The sequence below is a fragment of the Microplitis mediator genome, chromosome 7, assembly GCF_029852145.1.
Source record: "Microplitis mediator isolate UGA2020A chromosome 7, iyMicMedi2.1, whole genome shotgun sequence".
Lineage (NCBI taxonomy): Eukaryota > Metazoa > Arthropoda > Insecta > Hymenoptera > Braconidae > Microplitis > Microplitis mediator.
The window spans coordinates 1,624,935-1,639,063 of record NC_079975.1 but is presented as its reverse complement, the minus strand read 5'-3'; the positions used below and the strand labels follow the sequence as shown (position 1 = coordinate 1,639,063).

Genomic DNA, 14,129 nt, shown 5'->3' with positions numbered 1-14,129 from the left:
TGATTTTTATCTCTCTCACTTGAATGATTTTCTGCACACGTTTCTGCTCAAGTTTACCAGAGAGCCTCCGGGAAAAGATTCTGAAGAATAAGAAGAAGAAGAAGAAGAAGAACGAGAACGTGTTCCAGCATCCAGAGACCTGCGAACTTGATCCTTTCACGTCAATTTTTTTTATTTATCCGTAAACGCAATTTATACAGTCAATTAAATATTAAATAAATAAAATCGGGGATTAGAATTTGAATCAAGTTTTTTTATCCAGCAGCAACAGAAGCTGCGGTCATGTTATGAATAGATATTAGAAGAACCAGGACTCGTTTTTTTTTCTTTTTTTTTTTCAAGTAAGAAATCCATTAGGAGTATTTAAACTCATCGTTAACACCTTTTCAGACTTGACTACAGAGACAAGGTCAATGAATCCCTCAAGACTTTGCTTAAGAGACTTCTGCAGTAGCCTATTCTATCCTTTATATATATGTATATATATGAAGTTATTTCTTTAGCTCTTTGGATAAAAAAGACACCAGCTGTTTCTTTTATTTTTTTATTGGCTTCTTTCATATATACACATATATATGTATGAAAAAAAAAGCATGTGTCAAAGTAAAGCGTTAACGTCTCGTCAAAATTGATCTTTACGAGCCTAAGCTCTGTTCATTGGCAAAATAAAAAAGGAAAAAAGTATAATAAAAATATGACAGCTCTCATCTTAACTACTCGTGAGGTCGGTGTCGAATTTCGCAGATATGCCACCAATGACTTTTATTGTGATATAAAATAAAATAAAAAAATTTATAAAAATAAATTCATCACGAGAATAATAAAACGATGACTCAGCGGTTGTACTTAGAAAAATAATATGTATATAGATTGAAGTAATAATATTTGTAAAAAATATTTGGATAGAAGGCAGACTGACTCAGGATTGTTTGTTTAAAAAATTAAGTGGAGTAAAAAAAATACAGAGGCTAAATAACGATCTGTAATTAATAATTTGGACGTATGGCCAGTTTTGGGCAGGTAAAAATTTGATGTACCTGAAGATTGTAACGTTTTTCACGCATCAAAAATGAAAATAATTCATGAAATTTGTGTCTAAAGACGACTTAAGGGGTAGTTGGGGTGGCCTGTGATTTTCGGGTGACGTGTGAAACATTTTCGAAATCTAGATCCAGTAGATTTTTTACTTTTCATTTCTTTTTTCTTATTTTTGTTCCGCGAAAAACGTTCCGATCTTCAGGTACACAAAATTTGAATAAAATAGTTTTTAAAATACGAGATATAGGGGAGGGGGGGCAAAAGGGGGTACCCCCAAAATTTAATAAAAAAAAATTTTATATATTAAATGGTTTTTGTACATTCCAAAATCACTTCTGTAAATACAATTAAGCGTTACTTTGAATTTTTTTCGGTAAACTTTTTCAAAAATCAATTGTCAGTTGAAAAATATTGACGTTTATTTTATAATAAAAACTATTAAAAATTTTTTTTCTTCTTTTGTATCCAATAAACATGTAAAATATAATTTTTCTTCATGTAAATTACTTACAAAAAAATTAAACTTAACCAAATTCGTTTAAAATCCAGAAATTTTTTTTTTACCTTTTTTAGGGGGTACCCCACTTTGCCCGCAGAAATGAAAAATTTTTTTTTTCAACGGTAACTGAAAATTTTTTCTATTTACTTTGAATATCATTAAAAAAAAAAATATTTAGCGTATTTGAGTCCTCGAAAACTTGGTATTTCCTTAATTACCCCCTTTTGCCCCTCCCTCCCCTAACTAGTTTTTAAAATGTGTTCTAAGATTTTTTTGTCCAGTATTACAATGCAATTTTAAAAATAATTTTTCGTTAATTAAAATGAAGACTTGAATGACCGAAAATGGAGTAGTGGCCACAAATAGTATCCAGAAAAAAAAGAATTTCTTGGCGGGAATTTTTTTAAATAATTAAAATAAAGTGTTGAGTGTTCAAAAATGGAGCAGTGGTCAGAAATGTTACTTCTACCCTACACTAGTGTAGTTGTTTTATGAAATCGTGATAAAGTTTAGAGAAATTTATTTGTAGGCTCAGAGAATATGGAAAGGGAGCATTTAGAGTTGTTACTAATGATGGAGAATTTTTCTTTGTTACGAGGAATGGAACTAATAGTATATACTAATCGGCAAAGATCCGAATAGTCACGCGAATAAACCAGACAACGGGCATAGAAAGAAAGTATATAAGTATATAAATGAGTGAGTGAGTGAGTGAGTGAGTGAGTGAGTAAGAGAGTGGCTCGATATTCCGTTGGATCGTTAATCACTCGCCCTCTGGTTCATCCGTGACTTCCACGGTTATTTCTCCGTCTCTGGCAGTGGTGTCTTGTCTCTGGGTCCTGAGTAGCACAAGTAACATCTCGGCTACTCTACCTACATAATATACAACCGGGGTGGCATGCTTTAATAAAGAAAGAACGAGCTCCATTTAAGGAGTACGACGAAGAACAAGTAGCCCACCCGACTTAAATTCTTTTGTTAATGCTGAAAAACCTGGAGAAAAAAAAAACCTGAGGAAAGAGACGGATTATCCGGATGAAATTATGAATAATAGCTTCGTCAAGCTTTTCATGGATTTTTACGATTTTGCTTTTCCGATTTTTTGTCTTCGCCCAGGTCTTCATTTTCCACTACCTTCCGCTATTTCCTTCATATTTTATATATAACATATAATTTAAAATTTTTTTTTAAATTTATCGTGGGTGTTCTAGAGATAAGAAAATTCTTATCGTTTAATTTTTCAGTCATTTTTTTTCTCATATTTTTTTTTAATTAACGTCAGAGATCAAATTTCTGATAAAAATTTCTGTTATTTAATTTTATGTAAAAAAAATTAAATAAATATCAGAATTTTCTGCTGGTTCATAAATTTGTGGTTTGAAAAAAAAAAAAAAAAAAAAAAAAAAAAAAAAAAAATGACCCGACTATTTTTCTAACTTTAGATCACTCGTAGAGACCCGAAAAAAAATTGTCTAATTATTTGTTGTAATTTGTCTAGTAATTAATAAATGAACGTGAAGTCAAAGACAAAAAAATAAAGAAAGCGTTAAATGGAGTTTTAAAAATAAATGACATGTAATTATAATTACAGTAACTATTTGTCTAACGAGACAACTTTCAAATGGGGAATAAATATGTGAGAGTAATAAACAATAAAAAGTCACATTAAATAGTGAATTTAATAGTGACAGATTAATGAGAAAGGAACAGAACAGAGTAAATTTATATATTCAGAGTGAATAATTTTAATGGAAACAATTTAAATTAAAGTAACATATAATTTAAACTCGTTTGTTAAATATCATTTGCATTATACACACTGTAAATATTTATACATGTGCATTTATAATGGAAACACGTATTTATGTACAGAGTGTTGGTAAAATAAAATGAAAAAACGTTTCAAAGACAAGTGTACAGCCGTAGAAAAACCTCATGATTGCATTCAATATTTCTTTTTCTTCCCTTTACTTCTCTTATTATTCTTCTTATTTATTTTTCTTTTCAGAATGTCAAATAACTACTCATTTGTATTTATTCAACATTTATAAATAAAAGAAGTCGTGTGTTCTATTGATGGATTTTTCTTTGTTACCGATGCCATATTTAGCTTTTCGTTTTCATTTATTTATTTATTCCTTCAGTAAATTTATTTTTTACTTTTATCTTCATACATTGAGCGAAATACCGACGTTAAATAACTAAAGTCTACCTTTTCCTTTACCTCCGACATTAAATCGCGAGAAGCGCGTAATTGTATATACGTATATATGTGTGTATGTATGTGCGTTAGATGTACAGTTGTGTTGCTTTCATCTTTAGCCGCTCGCGCTTTAACGGTACACGGTAATGGATCAATTAGCATCGTATATCGTTCAATTTATTATCTATCAGTAAAGTATAATTCACTTGCTAAAACTCTCAGCTAAATCCATTTGTATTTAATCCTGTCAATTAAATTAATTATTCATTCATTATTGCTTCTTTTGAATAAAAAAAAAGTATTTAGATTTTTTTTTAAGTACTCTGTAAAATTTGTGGAGTAAGCGGATTAAATCCGGAGTAAATACGAGCGAATGACTGTGTATTCATTTAAACCTATTGGAGTAAAATTTACTCCAAAGGGGAGTTTATTTTAGTATTCAAACTCCGGTTCGAAGTCCAATTTACTCCGAAGGAGAGTTTATTTTAATATCAAAACACCGGTTCGACGTCAAATTTACTCCGAAGGGAAGTTTATTTTAGTATTGAAACTACGGTTCAAAGTGAAATTTACTCCAAAAAGGAGTTTATTTTACTACTGAAACTCTGGTTCAAAGTCAAATTTACTCCGAAAAGGATTTTATGTTCTATCGGAATTCCGGTTCAAAGTGAAATTTACTCCGAAGAGAGTTTATTTTAAAATCGAAACTCGGGTTCGGAATGAAATTTACTCCAAAAAAGAGTTTATTTTACTACTGAAACTCTGGTTCAAAGTGAAATTTACTCCAAAAAGGAGTTTATTTTACTATTGAAACTCTGGTTTAAAGTGAAATTTACTCCGAAGGGGAGTTTATTTCAGTATTGAAACTCTGATTCAAAGTGAAATTTACTCCGAAAGGGAGTTAATTTTAATATTAAAACTCCAAATCAGAGTAAATGTGGATTTAAATAAAACCCAGACCATTCTGCTGGAAAAAACTCCCTATTGACTCCGGAAGCGGAGTGATTTTTTCTAAAACTCCGAGTGAATTCAGATTCAAATAAAATCCGTGATCATTCCGAATTAACTCTCGATTTTTTCGTATGTGAAATTCCTCCATAAAATTAGAAAAAAAAATAATATACATTTTTTACAGAGAATGATATTGTATCGATGATATTTTATGTGAATTTTTAAGATTCCAATGACTGGTCGCATTTATTTGAATTTCACCTTCTCCTTTTATTCTCGTCGTGCGTCAACTCTGTGCACCCTACACACACGCACACATTATCTTACAGTATTAACACACATATATGTATAGTAACTAAAGGGAGAGCCCCATCGTACATTTATTCGTTGTCGTAGTCGTTTAGTTGTCGTCCTGGGAGCTGAACAAAGCGCACGATTCATCGGCTATAAATTCAGCCTGATTCCTCTTCTTGTGGACGAGTACCACTACTATATATTTATATATGTATATACATATATAAAAGGTGGTAGTTCCAGTCATACATACACACTTACACATATATCTATATATGAAAGAATAAAGAAGGGAACGTCGCAAATCAGGCCCTGAAACTCGGCAAATAAATCGCACACTATTCGCCCGAGTTTCGGATTTATATTTATCGTTCGTACGCCATATCTCACATATATCATCTGTACATCGCATTATGCGTCTTAAAGACTTTTTAATTTTTTATACAGCCCCCTCTCATACATTCAATCTTTTTTTACGAACCTCCTCCGAAAAAAGTTACCCAAGAATTCCTTAAACTATTTTAAAAAATAAAAAACTATTGTATTACAAAGTCTAATAAAAAAGTATATACGTTTCTTATATTAAGTCGGTTTAAAAAATAAGAAGATATATATATATAAATATATGAATAAATCAAGAGAAATGTGATATAAAAATTTTAAAATTGCTGAGAGCTTTTACATTTTTTTTTACTTGTTACTGAATCTCTATAACCCCAAATGTTTTAGATATATATATGTGTATATATATAGATATATAGACAAGTAAAAGCACCACGTGTAAGAGAGATAGAAATAGTGGTCTTTTTATGCTTTGCGGTCCCTTTTAACATCCGCGAATCCCTTTCAGTCGGACGCGCGCAAACGAAAGAGAACCGATTGGTCCTATAGTATTTCATATATATGTGTACTCAACCACATATTAATTTTCATTTATCCATTTCCTCTATTACAAAAAACCCTTTGAGAACTTAATTTTTTTTATCACTCTCCGTAATCTCTAATTAAATGATGAATAATTTCATTTTTTATTTTTAATAAATTAGAATGTCAAATTAAAATTAATATCAGCGATAGTAAATTTATATAAATATATAAAGACTGCTATTCACTCCAGTGAGCGTTAGATTTAAGTGCGGCAGTAAATATCGTGAATTTTAAAGCATTTGATTCCATATCGAGCTCATGAATAGAAAATTACTGATATCGATATCATTTTCTAGGTGTTATCTTCCTCGGGGTAAGTGGATTAGAAATATATATATGTAGATATATATATATATATATAATTTATGAGATATAAATTTGTGATGGGTAATTTGTAAGATGGATGGACGTTACTCCAGTTCGGTAAATCAGCCGTGGAATTTTAAGTTTTGAGCAAACGAAAGCTTGACCAATCCCAGACAAGTTAATCGCAAACATTAGCTACAGTAATTATCCGTCACGCGTATTGCGACTAGTAAATATATACAATTCTGCATCGAGACTAGACCTGAGTATATATTTCGTCAATCCTCAAACAAAATTTGCCCAGCCCCAGACCCCGGGATATCCATTTGGAAACCATCCCCCTTTCATTTTATTTTACGCTCTCCCTCGCTCTTCCATTGTAACTTCCGGGATAATGAACGTCATTTCGTAATACAAATAACAATGACAAAGTCCCTGTTGCATCCCGTTGTGTTAAAATGCCTTTTACTATTTTGTTTTATAGAATTTTTCTTTTGTCTGATACAACTTCACACTTGTCTTTACTTTTTCAATAAAACTTTTTTACATTTATTATTCAATTGTTGTCACATATGACACAATACCGATAATAATAATAATATTTATCAGAATATCGATGGCTGAAGAAATTCTAACGAAATAAATTTGGTTTTTTTTTAAATTAAATCAAAATCGGTGGGAAATTTAATGAGATCCCGAAGTTAACAGACGATAAATAATTTTTGGATTTTTTTTCAACAGATTAATTAAAAAAAAAAAAAAACTAAAAAAATGCACATGTAGAAAATTTAAAAAACTACAAGTGCAATTTTTTTAAATAATTTTATTTTGCAATTTATCGTTTTGAAAGAATTTCAAAAATTATTGGCGAACTTCAGTATCAGGAATTAATTTTTAAAATGTCATATGTTGACAACAATAAAATTTATTTGAGTGTCAAAATGAATAGAGATTATATCTGATGATTTTTTTTTAAATTCATTTTAAAATAGACAGATAATAATAATTTTTATTTGAACGTCTGACAGTTGTCACTTTTTTAAATTTTTGAATAAATAAAAAAAATGTCAGTAGAATAAAAATAAAAAAATGCATATTTAGATTAATGAAAAATCTATATGCGTATTTTTTTAAATTTCATTATTTTATTTATCTAAAATTTATAAGCTGTCTCATATCTGCTCCATTCACTCATATGTCAATTAGCCATGAAAGTGAACGTAGCTTACGATTGTCAATTTTCAAATTTTGAAATGAGTGAACTAAATGTAAATCGAATGAAATTAAAAAAATGCACATCTATAGAATTCAAAAATCAGCATGTGCATTTTTTTTATTTTGATATTTTTATATATTTACTCCGTTTTTTCGTAATTCAAAATTTGTCTCATGCCTGCTACTTCACACCGCAATTTAAAAATTCAAATAATTTATATCTGATACTTTTTTACAAAAATTAATTTAAAAATATACAGGTAATAATAAATATAAAAACTTACATGATATAGGATCCTTAGGAATATCGGAAGATGGAAACCCGTGCGATTCAAAAATTGGCCTGACAACTTCACAATTAAGCCGGGCGCCGGTAACTCCAATCCAACAAAGTGCCAACAGCACGCACAGATATTTTAAACCACTCATTGTGTATATTTATATATTTTATATAGCTATTATTAATCAAGTATTACGTATAAATATGTGTGTATTTATATAGATATATATGTTATTTAATATTAAACAAAAAACACCACAGACGGTTCAATGACCGTTTAAATAAACACAGAGCCACGCGGGCTATTTTAAATAGGGATATTAAGACCCACACACGGTTTATTACGACATTCGTACGGGATTGAATTAACTGAACGGTTAAAAAACGTTTTTAAATAATAACAATAATAATGGAATTGTAAAGCTAAACACCGGAACATGCAGATAAAGTCCCGGCGAAAAAATTTTACACCCTCACGCTGAGGTGGTACGCGACGCACTGCTCCAGCAACTCGAGCCTCGAACCCCCTGGCGTCTACGCTACGGGTTATTGCGCTGGAACTACTGCGCGTGCGCGCGTCCCCCCTTCTAAGCTTCTGCAGCTGCGCACAGGGAGCCGCCAAATTTGAATTTGAATTTTTTGAATTTCAATTAATTGACATCAAATAAATTTTAAATTATTAATTAGTAGAGCAAATAATTAATGAAATAAAATTTTTAAAAAATGCGCATTTAAAAAATTTTAAAAGTAATAAAAGCATTTTTTATAAATATTATTTTTTAAATTATTTACAATTTTAAATTTGTCTGATGTCTGCTACATTCACAATTATGGCACGCCGTTTTACTATTTAATGCCATAAAATTTTTTATCAAAATAAAAAATAATTCTATTTTTAAAATTTGAAGAAATATTTTAAATTATATTTTTTTTTATGTGGGAACATAATAAAATTTATATATTATTATGTCCCGACATAAAATTAAATCAAAATGCATAGTAGGAGATACAAAATATTCTAAGTTATCATTATGTTCAGAGATAAATTTAATTATTTATTATTATGTCGGGACATAATAATATATAAATTTTATTATGTCCCCACATAAAAAAAAACATTGTATTATAATTATGTGTAGACTAAATATCTATTCGGTTCACCAAACTTTTCGACAATAGAAATATTTAAAATTATGCTAGTACATAATAATAACTAGAACATTAAAATTTCTTTCCCTACATAAACGAAATGGTTTAATTTTATTATGCGTTGATATAAAAAAAAATTAATGAAAAAACTTTATGTCACAGCTCATAATTTTAATTGAGAATAATATTGTGTACAGTCATAATTTAAATTTAAAAATTTTTATTATGTACTAACATAATTTTTATTGTCACGGACGAATTTTTATTATCTTCCAACATAATTTTAATTCCAACTAAAAATTTTCCAATGGCATAAAAATAACTAAGCTAATAAAAATTATTGTGCTACATAATAATAAATAGATATATAAATATTATGATAGCATATAAATATAATTATTACATTTTTATTATGTACATAATTTTAAATCTAGCATTTTCATTATGTACATAATTTTAATTCTAAAATTTTCATTATGTACATAATTTTAATTCTACCATTTTCATTATGTACATAATTTTAATTCTAGAATTTTCATTATGTACATAATGTTAATTCTAGCATTAAAATTATGTACATAATTTTAATTCTATTATTTTCATTATGTACATAATTTTAATTCTAGAATTTTCATTATGTACATAATGTTAATTCTAGCATTAAAATTATGTACATAATTTTAATTCTACTATTTTCATTATGTACATAATTTTAATTCTAGAATTTTCATTATGTACATAATTTTAATTCTACCATTTTCATTATGTACATAATTTTAATTCTAGAATTTTCATTATGTACATAATGTTAATTCTAGCATTAAAATTATGTACATAATTTTAATTCTACCATTTTCATAATGTACATAATTTTAATTCTACTATTTTCATTATGTACATAATTTTAATTCTACCATTTTCATTATGTACATAATTTTAATTCTAGAATTTTCATTATGTACATAATGTTAATTCTAGCATTAAAATTATGTACATAATTTTAATTCTACCATTTTCATAATGTACATAATTTTAATTCTACTATTTTCATTATGTACATAATTTTAATTCTACCATTTTTATTATGTACATAATTTTAATTCTATACATTTTCATTATGTACATAATTTTAATTCTACCTTTTTTATCATGTTCATAATATTAATATTCTTAGTTTTCATGATGCATACCCGTTAAAAAACTGATATACATGTCCATGTATAGTGCATATATAGGCATGTAGGAAGTATCTATGGAGCATATATGTTCTGTACATGGTAACTCACAGCATATAGACATGCATGGTCCATGTATGCTTCTTTTATGGCAATGTATACCCATACAGGAAGCCCCAGAGTTGAACGACGGGGCCATGCCTGGGACATTATTGGGAAGCCCATCTTGGCAAACCTATACTGTCCCATGCCCGGGCCATAACTGGGTAATTAGTCTTGGCCATTCCAATGATTACCCAGGCTTGGGCCAAGACTGAATAACCTAGCCTTGGCCAAGTCTAGAGTCACCCTAACTTGGGCCAAGTTTGTGAAACCTAACCATGGCCGTTGAATGGTAACCCTAACATGGACCAAGACTGAATGACCTAGCCTTAGCCGTTGAGTGGTAAACCTAACACGGGCTTAGACTGAACAACCCATTTCTTATGAAAAGTCATTTTATAATATTTTCTTACATCCAGGTAATTTGTGTTGATTAGATTTGCCAGGAGAAAAGAAATTTATATAATTAAATAAAAAATGAAATTATATGTAAATTATTATGCATATCGGCCGAGAAAAAAAAACTCACGTTCGTTCAGTACTCGAATCACGGACCTTGTGAAGGCCAGCCCACTGCACCCCATGCAGGAGCTGCCAGAGTTGAACGAAGGGGCCCTCCTTGGCTCAGCACTGGGGAACCTAACTTTGGCACGTCTATATTGGCCCATTCTTGGGTCCAATCATTACCCGAGCTTAGGTCAATATTTTTCTCAATTTATCTATAAATTGTCTTATTGAGAAGGTTATTTGCATGTTTGCATGTTTAGGTTTCCATTATATAAAAATGGTTCCCCTGTCTTGATCATTCAATGGCAAGCCAGATTTGGGCCAAGGTAGTATTATCCAAGTTCAGCTATACCTATAGTTTCCCCATCCTTGGGCCAGAATTGGTTAACCCACGTTTTTTATTAATTATTCAATTAACTCATTAAAATGGTTTTTTAAATTAATAATTATTTATTTTTGAATTGAAATAAGTTTTAATCAATAAATATTATAATATTGCGATTAAAATTATTTACAACTAATAATTTAAATATTTTTTAGTTCGTTGTTATTTGCAATCAACAACCGTAATTTTATAATTTTAGTTATAAAAATTAATTTAAGTAAGAAATAACCTATGAATTTTTATAAAAAATGTTATTTTTAATATTGGTGGTAGAGCAAGACAATTCAACTGGGTTCTTGATAAATAATCAATTAAATTTAATAAATTTTATTTTTAAAAATTATGTAATTATAATAAAAATAATACGAAATTATTATTTTTTTCTTAATCGAAAACATTTATTTAATAGCTCTTTATATTTCATAAAACCAAGTGGTTGTAGTAAAATGAATAAGTACAACATATAAAAGTTTCAGTTCAACATTAGTGGGTTCGTCCAGTAGCTACCGTTCAAACCTAGCGATCAGAAGGACGGCAGTTCGCGCCCAGAGCCCAGCAGAATTTTCACCGAGTTTTTTCACGTCATTTACCTCACTTAAATAGTTTAAACGTTAATGATCACAAACTCTATTAAGATAATAATAATAAAATTTTTTTTAAATTAAATTTATTTGTTTTGTCGATGCATGGGCCAAGTCTGGCAAGCAAGCATGGGCCAGGTCTGGAAAACAAGTATGGCTCAGATCTGGCCACCACGCATGGGCCAGCCTTGGCAATGATGCCTGGGCCAATGGTAACAACCAAGCCTGGCACCCTGTTATCATCCCAGACTTTTACCAAAGCTGGGCCAAAGCGGGTTTACAAGCATGGGCCAGAGATTGACAGCATTGCGCCAAGCGTGGCCCATATCTGGCCCCGTCGTATTTTCCTCTATGGGTAGACTTGTTAAAAAATTTTTCGTTGTCGATGGACTATTTATGCCGATATGTGGCTATATGTCGAACATATCCCTGGTTGGAAGGAACCATTGGCCAAAGCTTGGACCAAGCCTTGGTCCGTCGTCAGTCAATGCTCCTCGACTTAGAGCAAGGCTTGGGTCAAGCCTTGGCTGATCATCGGGCGAGCCATGGTTCAAGCCTTGGATGGTAGCCATGTTCCAAGCCTTGGTAAACTAAAATATCAAGCCTCGGCCGAGTCTTGGAAAACGAAAAATTGAGCCTTGGCCAAGGCTTGGGAAACAAAAAATCAAGCCTCGGCCAAACCTCGGGGAGCAAAAATCTAAGACTCACCCAATGCTCGATCTAAAATATCATTATTTAAATTATTAATTATAATTAAAAACAAGTTTGATCAGACTTTTATCGACATTACATTGGAGTGTGATTAACTAATCACTGAATTACCGGGAAATAACGAATAAAATTATTTGGGGGTTACCGGGGTTCAAACTGAGATCCTTCTGGTTACTAGGCCAGGATGCTATCCACTGTGCTAAATCTGATGTTCAGATAATCCTGATTTTTTTGCTTATTAATTATTTAAATACAATTTAATTCAGAAATATTAGATCGTAAAGATGAGGTGAAATGTAGTTTTATTTAATGAAGTTAAAATTGTATGATGAGTAATGATGTATATTTATTAATTTGTAATTTTACACTGTAAAAAATCCGGAATGAATCCGGAGTGAATTCGGACCGAAATTAAATCCGAATTCACTCCGCATTCACTCCGCCACTCGGAGTTCTGGAGTTTTGAAAAAAATCACTCCGCATGCAGAGTGAATTGGGAGTTTTTTTTTAGCAGAGTAATCTCGGAGTGACGCGGATTTTATTTCACTCCTAATTCACTCCGGTCCGGAGTTTTAATACTTAAATAAATTTATATTAAACTGCTAAACAATGTGTGTGTGTGTGTGTGTGTGTGCAAATGTGGGCGTGTGTGTACAATTATGTGCGTGTGAGTGTTCGAATGAGTACGGGTGTGCAAATGTGTGCGTGCGTGTGTGTGCGAGTGCGCGTGTGTGCCTAAATATGTATGTGCGTATGTGTGTGCATATCAGCTGATCAATAATGTAATACGCGAATTTTTACTTCGATTTTATTGAGGGGAGTTATATTTTATTAATAACATTGTTAAAACTCCCCTCCGGAGTAAATTTCACTCCGAGGGGAGTGAATAATTCAAAATTCATTCACTCCGCATTCACTCCGGATTTTATCGGCATTCACTCCGCGAATTTTTTACAGTGTACGATTTGATATAAATGAATGAATTAAGAGTAAGATCAAGTAGCTCTACTATATTGTTTATTGAACTTTAACATTTATGTTAACTAAAGTTTTGTACATAGCAATAACAAATTAAATGAAAATTATTGTATATCAAATAATTTTCCTTTTTAGAAAATTTCAATTCTTGATATTAATTGTATACTCGGTGGACCGTTTTGCCCTGGTCTTCTCTATATACGTATATTTTATATGGATACATGTAAAGTTGCTAATTTTAATATTAAATAAAAATTTAACCTAGGCTGAGGCATTGGCCAATGGTCATCGGCCAAGGCTCGATTTAACAAAAATCAAACCATAGGGCCTAGGCTTGAACGTTTTCGAGATCCTGGAACACGAAAACAGCAGAAAGTTTTAGGGCTGGCCTGCAGGGCCAACCGTTGCCTAGATTTTTTTTTAGATTTTTTGAAATTGCTCAGGAATGATTTGATGAATTGATCCTAAAATCTAATCAGGTGTAGAACTTAATGATACACGTCGATTTCTGCTAGAAACATCTCAAGCTAATATTAAGTTATCGCTTTTGGTTCAACAGTTCTATAAGGATAAAGTAAAAAATGCTATTTTTAAGTAACTCAACAAAAATTTCAAACACCCACATCTTCTAAACTATCTGATCGATTTTGCTCATCTTCGAACTTGATCAAGGTAATTTCTCAATTCCCTTATTGGACAGTCCTAATAGGAAAATCCCCAAGAGATCCTACAAGGGTACCCCTGTTAAAAAAATCGGTCTGTCAGTTGACCCTGCGGGCCAGCCCCAAAACTTCCCGCTGTTTTCGAGCTCGTTGAGCTCGAAAACAC

At 30.9% G+C, this 14,129-nt stretch overlaps 1 protein-coding gene across 1 annotated transcript in view; it reads right to left on the bottom strand.

The window, feature by feature from the left end:
* The window catches only part of LOC130671443 (glypican-6), a 71,941-nt gene extending 63,741 nt beyond the window's left edge, over positions 1 to 8,200 (bottom strand). The window contains exon 1 of the mRNA XM_057475335.1: positions 7,718 to 8,200. Coding sequence (XP_057331318.1) covers positions 7,718 to 7,862 — 145 coding nt within the window. The 5' untranslated portion in view covers positions 7,863 to 8,200. The remainder of the gene's footprint in view (positions 1 to 7,717) is intronic.
* Positions 8,201 to 14,129: the final 5,929 nt, after the last annotated feature.